Consider the following 12391-nt stretch of genomic DNA (forward strand, 5'->3'; position numbering starts at 1 on the left):
TTGACACAGTTGTTGGAAGTCATAACAACAACTGAGTCAAGTACGGTCCTAATTTCAGCTAAATCAGACAAAAATTGCGGCTTCCAGGGGCTCAAGAAATCAAATCGGGAGATCGGTTTATATGGGAGCTATATCAGTTTATAGACTGATTTAGACCGTTTTTATAACAGTTGTTGGAAGTCATAACAGAACACTACATGCAAAATTTGAGCCAAATCGGACAAAAATTGCGGCCTCCAGGGGCTCCAGAAATTAAATCGGGAGATCGGTTTATATGGGAGCTATATCTAAATCTGAACCGAACCATTTGCAATCCCCAACAACCTACATCGATATTAAGTATCTGTGCAAAATTTCCAGCGGCTAGCTTTACGCGTTCGACGTCGATCGTGATTTCGACAGACGGACAGATCGACTCAGAACGTCCAGAGGATCAAGAATATAAATACTTTATGATGTCTTAGACGAATGTTTCGAGGTGTTACAAACGGAATGACTAGAAAAAGAAAATCTAAGTTAGGAATTCCGTGCTACTTACAAAATCCTTAATTGTTTTCCATGCCACTCCCCTAAGTGGGTCATGTCTGATATAGTGTCCCCAACTAAGTGCCGGTGTCTGTTAGACGCGAAAGCCGGGCAATGACATAGGAAATGCTCCAACGTCTCATCATCGCCGCATGCCCTACACGTGCTATGACTTGCCGCACTGATTTTACATAGGTAAGCTCGTAGCCCTATGTGTCCCGTCATGATACCAATAGCTATACTGATCTCCTTCTTACTTCCTTTCAGTAATAACCTCTTCCTCTCACGTTCGGGATCACCCCATAGGATTTTCGCCTTCCTACCGACTGTTTCGCTGTTCCGAATTGTTACATGCCTACGTTTGTCGCCCACGACCTTAAATCGGACTGCGTCGACCCGAAAGGGTTCGGTCGGATAAGTAGTACTCTGTTTAAAGTGAGGAAAATGGCAAAAAACTATTATAGTGGCAACAATTGAAACTATTGCCGGCATCATTTTAGTTTGTTTTATTGGTTTTAATGGTTCCTTTTTCTTTATATATTTGAGAAAAAAATATATAAAAAAGAGAAAACAATAAGTGCAAATAAAGAAACGTGTTTTGGTACGGGAACAAAAACATTTGATTCCTGTCAAATTTCGCTCGCGAAACAATTAAAAATTTTAGCGGCTATTCCGAAAGCAGAATAGAATACCAACCCTAAATCTTCTATTCTGCTTTCGGATTTAAAAATGTGATCTTACGCGAACAGCTGTTAGCAGCCGGCCAGCTTTGACGGTATTAAGATAACAGATTTTCAAATTCTCATTGTTGTTATCTTCTTTCTCGCATTTTCTCTTCTCATATACGCACACGTATACACACACGCACACAAATTTATTTATGTGTGTTGGCAAAACGTCGATCAGCTTGATGGCAAAATGGCGGATTGCACCTTATGATTTGTAGTTGTTGTACAATTTAGTGACGTCTGCCCACAATGTAGGCGTCAAAGTTATGCCGCACGCAAGTTGGTTACACATTTTTATTTCTCTACTTTGTGCTGAAAGTTTGACTTTTTTAACTTTTTCTGTGGAGCCGCTTGCTTTGAAGAAAAATAAAATAATTACCGACCGAAATAATTTCTGTTATTTCTCATTGATGTTCTACAAAAGTCTGCACCGGTAATTTATCCAAAACTTTGTTGTTTTGGATATGTGTCATTTTCATTAAAATTGTGATTTTCATCCAAATAGAGTTCTAAAATAAAACACTCCTTTGACAGTCGCGAACGCTATGCACTGCCATTAAAAAAAGAGGCTTCACAGCTAATCGATTAATATACTCTAATCGATAAATATACAACACATCGAAGAAGAAGAGACGACGAGAATTATGTTTTTCAACCCATACAAGAAAACGTGAAGAATTTTTATTATTATGCACGAAAAACTCGGATAATTTGGGTAAAAAATTAACAGAGTTTGCAAACATTAAAAATGTGGGCTAGTCGGTGTGAAAATTCGTAATAATACGACTTAAAACTCTCAAAGAAGTGTCAAGAGTAGAAGAAAATCTTTTAATGAGAAAACAACAACACCACCATTGTGTGTGTTGTTGTTATGTGTGGTGAGAGGAGATATCAAGATTTGTTAAAAGCAGCACAGATATGGAGGAAGAAAAATGATTTAAAGTATTTAATTATTGTAAAAAAAAATGATGCAAAAATAATATAATCGACAAATCAATGTTCAAAAGGAACCAATAGGAAAAGAAAAAGTGACGAATAGTAGACAAAGAATAGTGAGTCCAGCGAAAGAAGTGACGTCAAAAGATTTCAGATTTTTTCTTTCATTAAAAACTAGCTGGCTGGCAGAGGTTGGGTGTCGAAATCCATCCATCTATCCACATTTGAATTGAATCATTTCGTGGGGAGCAGCGACGAGCTAAGCAAAAAACCAATCATGACCGACTGCAGCATGGATACTTTGCTGAGTAGCATGGCCAGTAAATTTAATAGCGAGTGTCCCAGCAATGCTGAGGTCGATTTAAAGGATGATAAGACATTAAAATGGCGAAATTTAACGAAGAATCAATTTGCGTCCAAAGATAAAGATAAGAAGCCCTCGGCGAAAGCAATGCAGAGCAATAACAATAATAACACCTCCGATGATATTGCAACAGCCCAAAAAGAAGAACAACAGCCCAAAGACCAGCAGCGGCGGCAGCAAGACGTTAAAAAAGAGCAGGCAGACCTAGAAGAGGAAGCGGAGGTAAAAGCCCAAACTAAAGAGGCCGAAAATATCGATAAGAAAAGTGAAAATTGTGTAAAACCAACTGAAAATCTAGAGGAATCGGTAGCAGCGGAGGTGACTGTAGACAATGAAAAAGCCAATAAATCAGGAAACACTGAAATGCAGCCACAGCAGCTGTCCCACAGTGAGACCAATGCAAAGTCCGAACAAATTAATAATATAAATTGTGCTTCGAAAAGCAGCACAAGTTGTGAGAACCATCAAGGTCATCAAGTCTCACCGTCAACTTTTTGTAGTTCTACAACACAGCAATCAAACGATAAGGTGGAGACACTAAAATCAACCACCAGCCCAGGAGAAACACCAAAGTCAATAAAAAAGGAAGAGACTTCAAGTAAAAATAACGCTAACAGCGAAGTTAGCACTACCCCTGAGGACAGAACCCCTACAACATCCACTAACAATACTAACAGCATTGTTTCGTCAGATAAACCATCACAATCGGCATTATCATCATCTAACAGCCATCATCAACAACCACAACAAGTTGTTGATGTTACAAAATCTCTGAAGGACAATGCAACATCACCATCTGAAGCCGCCGATGATAATTGTCGGAAACAAAACAAAGATATCGACAATACCAGCAGCAGCAACAAAAAGCCATCGCTTGAAGAGAGCAAAGAGGGAGGCAAAAGCACTGATGCTGAGAGTGCTTGTAGTGGCGACATTGTCGGCAACGTCGACAGCGAAGTTGCTATAACAAAAAATGAGAGTGCGCATACACAATTAGCCAAGAAAATTGAAAACGTCGATGCTGACGAAGATGACGTTTTGGCCGACAACAAAAACAACAAAGACAAAGAAAAACTTCCAGCTGCTGCTGTTAATAAGCAATTAAAAAATGTTAACGGTAAAACTACTGATGTGGGTGGTGATGGTGGCGGTACTACCAAAGGTGCTAGTGGAGTTGGTGTTAGTGATGATAATACAACAACCACTAGTGTTCTTGACAAAGACAAAGGGGTGGCGCTGGTGGTGGATGATAATAAAGCAGCAGCAGAACCCAGCAATGATGCCGACAGCGCTGTCAATGGTGATATTGACTGCGGTGGTAGTGTCGCTGTTACTGGCGGCAGCGTCGGAGGGGATTTTAAAGGTGCAAAAAATGTAAGTATAACGCAAAGTATGGCAATTGAGATTGCCTTGTTTCTTTTGTGATTATTATTCTTAAATGACTTTTGACTTTTTAAATGGGAAACCCCTCTCTCAACAACGCAACATGCATACATGGAATAAGAAAAAAAAAAAACAAAAAAAAAGCGAAAAAATATAATTTACCAAAGTACCACTGGTATGCAAATGGGAAGTTCGCAATTAACAAATTGTTATCGATAAAAAAGGGAAATCTAGGGAATGCAAAATCGAAAGCTACAGAGTTACAGTTACGGACAACGGTTTCGTAAGGAAATGAGTGGGGCTTATGATGTTCGATCAGCTGTCCCTAAAAGGAAGAAAAAGTGTTTTTTTTTTTTTGTAATGGCACATGCAAATTTGCTTATGAACGCTCCTTTAAGAAACAGCGTGGATACTTGGCTCATATCAATGAGTGCTGTCCGATTCAAGTTTTTAAGCTCAAGGATGGGGGACCAGCTGTCAGCATTAGTGAGGGAATAACCACCGCTGCAACTTCATTTAATGTTCTCGCCAGAATTCACAGCATTACATATATGTTGGCCTATCTGGCCGGTATTTGGTGCGATGTTTGAGGGCGTCGGTGTAGGGATTTATAAAGTCAAATCGGTGATCGGCTTTTGGGTTTATATTCATTTATCGGACTATCAAGCCCGCATAGCTTTAAAAAAAATTAAAGTACCTGGTTATTAATTTAGTTTTACGGATTTTATTTTCTGGATATCCTGGCTTTAAATAGAACCGAATGGAAAGCAGTGGGATTTCAATTTTAAAAGAGTTTGTTACACTTTTAATTTTTTTTTTATGGAAACCATGATGGTGGGTTAATAAGCTTTCATCCGGAATTTATCCCATTTAGAGTATATTTTGAAAATATTTTTGGAATCCTTATACACTCGAAGTAATTCTCAGTATCCATTTTTTTTGTTAACCTACTCTTCTAGATTTCATCTGGCGACAATGACGATGTCGCTATGGCAACCATTGAATTGGACACAACATCAAAAACAGAAAGCAACAACTCCTCACCAGAGCAGAATATTTCAGTAGCAGAAAAAGACATTTCCGAAAAAACTAATGTGGCCCAACAATTATTGATTAAACGTGGTCGTGGTCGATACAAGAAAACATCGACCATCGAAAATGAGGCGACCACCCAATCCACCATTACACCAGCAGCTACAATGACTGCGAGCGGTGAGTCAAATGTGGAGATGCAAAACTCGCCCACATGCCACGAACGTAAAGTTGGCCGGAAACGTAAACAGTTGGACGATGAAGCGGAAACCAATTTGCTTGCAAACAGCAGCAAGACAGATGAAGATGAAGGCAAACCCATGAGAAGAAGTGAACGATTGTGCAATCGTTTGGATGGTTTTAAAATTTTGGTTAGTAACCTACACTACTCTGTTTGCAATTAAGACTTAACTGAAATTTTATTAATTTTCAATTACAGGATGATGAGGCCCATAGCATTCATCACACAGAAGACTCGCCGACACGTAGAACATTACGCGTACACATAGATGAGAAAACTCCGCCGAAAAAACGCGGTCGCAAAACCAAACTACAAATTGAAGCCGAAAAGAATAGCTCACATGGCCTCAACGATCATATTGTCGAACAAATGTCCCCCACTACGTCCGCCGCATGCAATAACAGCCACTTCACATCAGGTAAACGTGCTGGTGAATCGGTGGTTCTTCCCAAACGATCTCAAAGACGCATAAAACCCACAACAAAAATCTTGGAAAATGACGAATTGCGTTATGAGTTTGAAACCAAGAATATTGTACGCATGACAGCACAGAACTGGGAGTCGCTTGAACAAAATGATAGCACACCCACACATCAAATTGTTTCCGCAAATGCTGCTGCTACCAGTGGTAGCAAGATGAAGAGCGAAAAATCAGACAATAGTAACGATAGTCCCTGCTCACAGCAGCAGCAACACCCCACAGGATCCAGTGCTATAAAAAAGAAACTTTTCACAAAAGTACGCAAGGAATCGGAGCAGGCTCGCAAGCGTTGTCCCGACATAGAGAAATTTATGCAAGAAATAAAAACAGGCAAATGGAATACAAATCGTTCGCCAGAAGATAAAAAGCTTAGCAAGAAACAACAACGTAAGCTGGCAAAGCAAAAGGAGAAACATTTCGAGAAGTTGGGTCTAAAACGCAATGGCAGCGATGAGATTAGTGACAACGACAGTCTCAGTGACAATGAGGAATTTGTGCCCACCACACGAGTGCAAGTGGGTAAGCCTAGTGTCACACTGAGGGTGCGCAAGGAGTCAACACCTCCGCAACCCCAAACCATACAACAGCAGCAAACGAAAAACTTGAATACCTCCAACACAACACGAAGGAATCAACGGCAAAAACAGATATCGGAGAAGGCTGTAGAGATCGATTCCAAGCAACTAAGATCAATAAATGCTTCCGTTATAGCTCAAAATACTACCACGCAAGGTGGTGCGGCTGCTGCAGCCAGCACCACCACAACAAACTCGAAGAATTCCAACTTAATCTGCTTGTGTCAGGCAAACTCCAAATACTATACGCCCAAAACACCAGAGACTCAATACTGTTGTGCCATTGACAACATCGATGATCTGAAAGTGGGCTGTTCCAATCAACTGAGTGGTGAGATACTGCATCTTTTTCGCCCCAGTCAAAGAGTGGGTTATTTGGTGCTTTGTGATGATCATAAAAGAAGGCTGCATACTCACAACTCTTGTGCTGAATGTGGCATATTCTGCACACAGGTGAGTGAAAACTCCAAATGATATAACGAATATTTTTTTTTTTTTAATATTTTCTTCCGCTCTCCTCTAGGGTGAATTTGTCTTATGCAAAAATCATCACTTTTTTCATGCTTCATGCGCCCAGCGCATAGTACTCAGCTCCAAATATGATCCTCAACAACCTGCCTCGAAGAATACTAGTCGCACTTTGGTTTTAAAGTGCCCGCACTGTGGCATTGATACGGCAGAAAGAACAACTACCATAACTATGAAAAGTCATACTGTGCCAATATTTTCATCTTCGCAACGGCCCCTACTGCCGCCCAACAGCAATAGGGGCAGTGGAGCAAATGCCAGCAACAAAAATAAGCCTTTGGCCTGGTCCAGTGAGACATTCAAACCAAATACTAAAATTAATTATGAACACCTAATACCAGAGTCTGTGATGAATGTGGTGGCCGCAAGAGGACGCTCACGCAGCTCTGTAACTGAGTTTAGTACAAAAGACATGTATTATGCGGTGAAAAATGATGATCTGGAAAGAGTAGCCGAGATCTTGGGTATGTGGCAAATTATGTTCGCCATTATTAATTCAATTGTCTAATTTTTGGTCTATTTTCTGTGGCAGTTTCAAAGTACGATGTCACCACTTGCATGCGCGAAAGTTTCAATGGCACCTGCTTGCATTTAGTTGCCAACTTTGGCACTTTACAAATGGCCTATCTGCTGTTGTGCAAAGGGATTGGCACAGATTTTATAAATAAAATGGACAATGAACTACGTACGGCGGTAATGTATGCGGTCAATGAGGGCAAATATGATATTGTGAATTTATTTATACAACATCGTGCCGATTTGGCTATAAGGGTAAGTAGAAATTATAACATTAAAGCGAAATGGTTATTTTAAAAACTTTGCTATGATGGAGATTTTTAAGTGGCTTATTTGTAGTCATATTTACAATGCAAAGTTTCAAAGAGACTGATTACGCAATTTGTTATGAATATTACAAGTACCTTAAATCCTTAAGCAAATAAGCTGTTTATGGATTCTTATGGATTTTTCATTAATTTCTTTTTTCTTCCTTCAGGGTCCTGATGGCCATACAGTCTTGCATATAGCTGCTCGTACCGGAAATTTGGAAATTGTTCAACTAATTGTCCATAGCTATAAGGCCAGTAAGAATGTATCACAATTTTTAAGTTTTATAAATGCCCAAGATGATGGTGGTTGGACAGCAATGGTATGGGCTGCTGAACTGGGCCACACAGATATTGTGAGGTAAGTTAAAAACTGCAGAGGACTCCTTAAAAAGGTTTTTTTTTTTATACAAAATCTTGTTTTCACTTGCAGTTTACTGCTGCAACAAGGTGCCGATCCCAATATCTGTGATAATGACAATAACACAGTTTTACACTGGGCTGCTTTGCACAACAATGATTTGGATACCATAACAGTATTACTACAAACTGGTATCAATTGTAATATACAAAATGTGGAAGGAGAAACGCCGCTGTAAGTTTACAAATTCAAAAAAAAAAATTTATTAAAATCATTAACTTTTATGTATTTTTTATAAATGTTTAGACACATTGCTTGCCGTCATTCTAGTAAAAATCTAAGCCTACTCCTTATCTTCAATGGTGCTGATTTGATGCTCAAAAATCGTGCCGATGAATTGCCCTATGATTGCATACCTAATAAGAATTCGGAGTGCGCTCGCCATGTGGGCTTTCAAATGCAAATGCATGCCTTGCACCGTCGTCGTTCCCACATTGTTTGCGGGGATATTAGCAATGGTCGCGAACTTTGTCCCATACAGGCTTTGCGCAATGAAAACAATGTCTTGCCTGTAGAGGAATCGGATCAAATAATGCTGCCGGATTTCCGTTATGTTACCGAAACCATAATTCTGCAAAATTCTGTGCAAATTGATCGCAGAGTTTCACAAATGCGCATTTGTACTTGTTTGGATGGGTGAGATTTTTAATGACATTTGGCGCATAGAGTTTTCTTAATGAGTAATTTTATTTTTGTTGTTTTAGTTGTATAACCTCTGATCGTTGCCAGTGTACTGGGGCCTCCGGCCAGAATTGGTATACGGCCGAGGGGCGTTTAAGCTCAGATTTCAATTATGATGATCCTGCTGTAATATTTGAATGTAATGATGTCTGTGGTTGCAATAAGGTGAGATTTGAAACAAAAGCTATTAAAAAATCAAGAAGAAACCCTCAAGATCGCTCAATTCGGGCAACATAGCACGAAATGAAAGATATTTGGGAGTAGAGTACGAATCGAACATTAGGTTAGGTTGAAAAGAGGGTGCGAATGTTAATCCGCCCCATGCAAATATGGACATGGTTAGGTTAGGTAAGAGTGGTAGTCTTTTACAGACTCACTTTGACAATTTTAGGTCCATTGTGATACCACAGTAGCGACAGACCAAGGCTTCTGGCGGGAATCGAACCCACGACCCCTGAACTGGTGATCCAAGCACGCTACCAACTCGGATACCGGGGCGCCCCTATGGACATACACTTAAGCAAGTTATCGGCTTGTTGTGCGTTCTAACTACTAAAAAAGTAAACTTGAAAAAGAAAATCTAAGCTAAGAATTCGGTGCAATCATACAAAATCCTTAGCTGTTTTCCATGTCACGCCCCTAAGTTGGTTCATGTCTGGTATGATGTCTGGAATAGTGTCGAAAGTCGGGCAATGACATAGGAAATGCTCCAACGTCTCATCATCTTCCCCGCTGCCCTACACATGCTATCACTTGCCGCACCGATTGTACATAAGTGAGCTCGTAGTCCTATGTGTCCCGTTATGATGCCAATAGCTATACTGATCTTCTTACTTCCTCTCAGTAATAGGATTTTCGCCGTCCTATTGAAACATCGGACATTAGAACGTGAAAATTTTCTTTTCCTAAACATTTCGAAAAAAATTTGATTGCAAGAAATTTTTTTTTTTTGGTTTTTTAATATTTTTTTTTCTTTGTTCTACATTTCAGCGTTTTTGTAAAAATCGTGTTGTTCAAAATGGCATAACCATTCCCCTGCAAGTTATCGAATGTGATGAAAGTTTCAAAGGTTGGGGCGTTCGTACCATGGTCCATATACCCAAAGGCACTTTTGTGGCCCTATATACGGGTGAGATACTAACCGACTTGGAGGCCGATCGACGCATGGATGATACCTACTTTTTTGATTTGGGCAATAGTCATTGCATTGATGCCAACTATTATGGAAATGTTAGTCGTTTCTTTAATCACTCCTGCGAAGCCAATATAGTACCAGTAAGGGTATTCTATGAGCATCAGGACTATCGTTTTCCTAAAATAGCCTTCTTCACAAGTCGTGATGTCGAGGCAGGTGAAGAGCTATGGTAAGTATGGCTAAATCCAATATAAAGATGGAAATTGTGCTAATCAATTTTTCTTCTCTTAACTAAAGTTTCGATTATGGTGAAAAGTTTTGGTTGGTAAAGAATCGATTTTTTTCATGTAAATGCTTAAGTTCTGCTTGTCGTTATGTCAATCTGCCCTTGGTCAATGGCACCGTCATCGAGGTGGAGGATGATATGCCAGCACCATCTTTGCCAGCAGCAGCCTCAATGTCACAGTCTAATGAAATGATCAATGTGGCCAGAGCTTTTGGCAATTCGTCAACAACATTAGCAACACCACTGGTAACTACTGCCCATGTAAATAATATACCAGCAGCAGCGGCAAAACTTGTACAAAATTTAGAAGATGTGTCCATAGTCAGCGTAAGTCCTCAGGTTACTTTAACTCCCATTGTCAAAAGTGGCTCCTCAACAAATAGCAACACCAATAACACCGCCAATGCCACCAATGCCTCCGATGGGAATGTTACTGGGACACCTTAGCTTGAAGAGCAACAAAATTATTCCATAATAATTTTGTATGACAGTTAAAGTGGTGAGCGTTAAATTTGTCCCCAACAATTTATTTGTATATGAGTTAGAATTTATTAAAAATCTTGGTCACAACAAAAATATACACCCACTTACACACACACATACACACACACACACACATGACTTAACAACGTTACGCTTTGAGTACTTGTACAAAATGCTTTGGGTGTTCATATATATATTTCTATTATTTTTGAAATTTCTTAAGCATTACAATTATCCTATGGGTTTGAGAGAGCCCGTATTAGGCTATTTAATATTTTGTTTTTTCTTCAAGCAACTTAGCAGTTAAGCTAAATTAAGACTTAAAGTTAAGTTTGAAAAAACAAAACTACACTATCTACACAAATCATGTAAGTAGCTTTTAAGCCAATTGATTTTAAGCCTAGCATTGATTGATTTAGATTATTTTCTAGCACCACAAGTTAACTCAATTCATTTGATATGTACAAACAAAATCTCTAAATGCTAGACATCGGTTTCATATATCCATTGTCCAAAGTCGGAAATGTCCAAAGTAGTTATGACGAATTAAGGAAATTATTGGTAACATTTGGCTTCAAGGAGAACTTTCAAAAAATAGTCTTAAGAGTCCCAAAAGTCCATACAATTATGAATTTGCGTGTTTTAACCGTGAATAATTTGTGTGTTTCAACTGTGAAAAAAAGGGGTTTTTGTTTTTATACCCTACACCACTACTGTGGTACAGGGTCTTATAACTGAGTGAATTTGTTTGTAACATCCAGAAGGAAGAGAGATAGACCCATTAATAAGTATACCGATCGACTCAGAATCACTTTCTGATTCGATTTAGCTATGTCCGTCTGTCTGTTCGTCTATCTGTCCGTTTGTTTGTCCCTCTGTCCATGTTAACCTGTGTACGAAGTAGAGGTCGCAATTTTCATCCGATCGTCTTCAAATTTAGCACAAGCATTTTTTGGGCCTAGAGACGAAGTATATTGAAATTGGTTCAGATTTAGATATAGCTCCCATATATAAGTTCGTCCGATTTGGACTAAAATTGCAATTACTTCGTCATTTGTAGACATTTTCTCACGAAGTTGTGCACTAGTGATTCTTTTATAAGTCTCGACATTATCGGTAATTTTCATAGAAATCGTTTCAGATTTAGATATACAGGGTGGCTGATGAATATTGCTACAATGATGAATATTGCTACATTTTTTTTTCGGTGTATGGAATACATTTTTCTTTTATTCATGTTAAATTAAATTATTAAATTAATTATTAAATTATTATTAATTAAATTAATTAATTAATTAATTAAATTAATTATTAAATTATTATTATTAAATAGAAAAAAAGTTATTACATTTTTTTTTGGTAGCGGCTTTCATCAGCCACCCTGTAGCTCCCATATATATATTTGTCAGATTGGGACTAGTATTGCAAAAATTTGGTAATTTGCTAACCGATTCCCACGAAAATTGGTACAAGGTTTTAATATAATTTTCTATACAAACGATATTTAAAAAAATTTTCTATAGAAAAAAAATGTTGATACAATTTTCTTTAGAAAAAAATGTTGATACAATTTTTTTTTAGAAAAAAATTTTGTTAAAGTTTTCTGTAGACAAAATCCTTACAAAATTTGTCCAAAAACAATTTGACAAAATTTCCATCCATTTGCAAAGAAAAAATCTCCGATCATTGAGTTCGTCTCGAAAGAGAGACAAACAAGAATTGTGCGGTTTGATGATCTTTGCCCTAACAGGCAAAAAACTTGAAAATG

The 12391-nt window shown here is 38.4% G+C and overlaps 1 protein-coding gene across 1 annotated transcript; it reads left to right on the plus strand.

Annotated features, from left to right (window-relative positions):
- The first annotated feature begins 1916 nt into the window (after positions 1 to 1916).
- LOC106081204 (histone-lysine N-methyltransferase EHMT1) lies at positions 1917 to 10587 on the plus strand. The gene is made up of 11 exons (XM_013243010.2): positions 1917 to 3927; positions 4896 to 5339; positions 5408 to 6718; positions 6789 to 7257; positions 7326 to 7564; positions 7788 to 7978; positions 8051 to 8212; positions 8285 to 8674; positions 8743 to 8884; positions 9710 to 10083; positions 10152 to 10587. Exons 1-11 carry the CDS (start codon positions 2467 to 2469, stop codon positions 10585 to 10587), a joined length of 5619 nt encoding a protein of 1872 aa, XP_013098464.2. The 5' UTR covers positions 1917 to 2466.
- Positions 10588 to 12391: the final 1804 nt, after the last annotated feature.

Source organism: Stomoxys calcitrans, chromosome 4 (assembly GCF_963082655.1).
Source record: "Stomoxys calcitrans chromosome 4, idStoCalc2.1, whole genome shotgun sequence".
Classification (NCBI taxonomy): domain Eukaryota; kingdom Metazoa; phylum Arthropoda; class Insecta; order Diptera; family Muscidae; genus Stomoxys; species Stomoxys calcitrans.

What these genes read in the sequence shown, in the direction of transcription:
- LOC106081204 (XM_013243010.2), top strand. Translation starts at nt 2,467, where the DNA reads ATGACCGACTGCAGCATGGATACTTTGCTGAGTAGCATGGCCAGTAAA. An exon ending in TGGATGGTTTTAAAATTTTG is followed by an intron (nt 5,340 to 5,407) that starts GTTAGTAACCTA and finishes TTTCAATTACAG; the next exon opens with GATGATGAGGCCCATAGCAT. An exon ending in GTGGCATATTCTGCACACAG is followed by an intron (nt 6,719 to 6,788) that starts GTGAGTGAAAAC and finishes GCTCTCCTCTAG; the next exon opens with GGTGAATTTGTCTTATGCAA.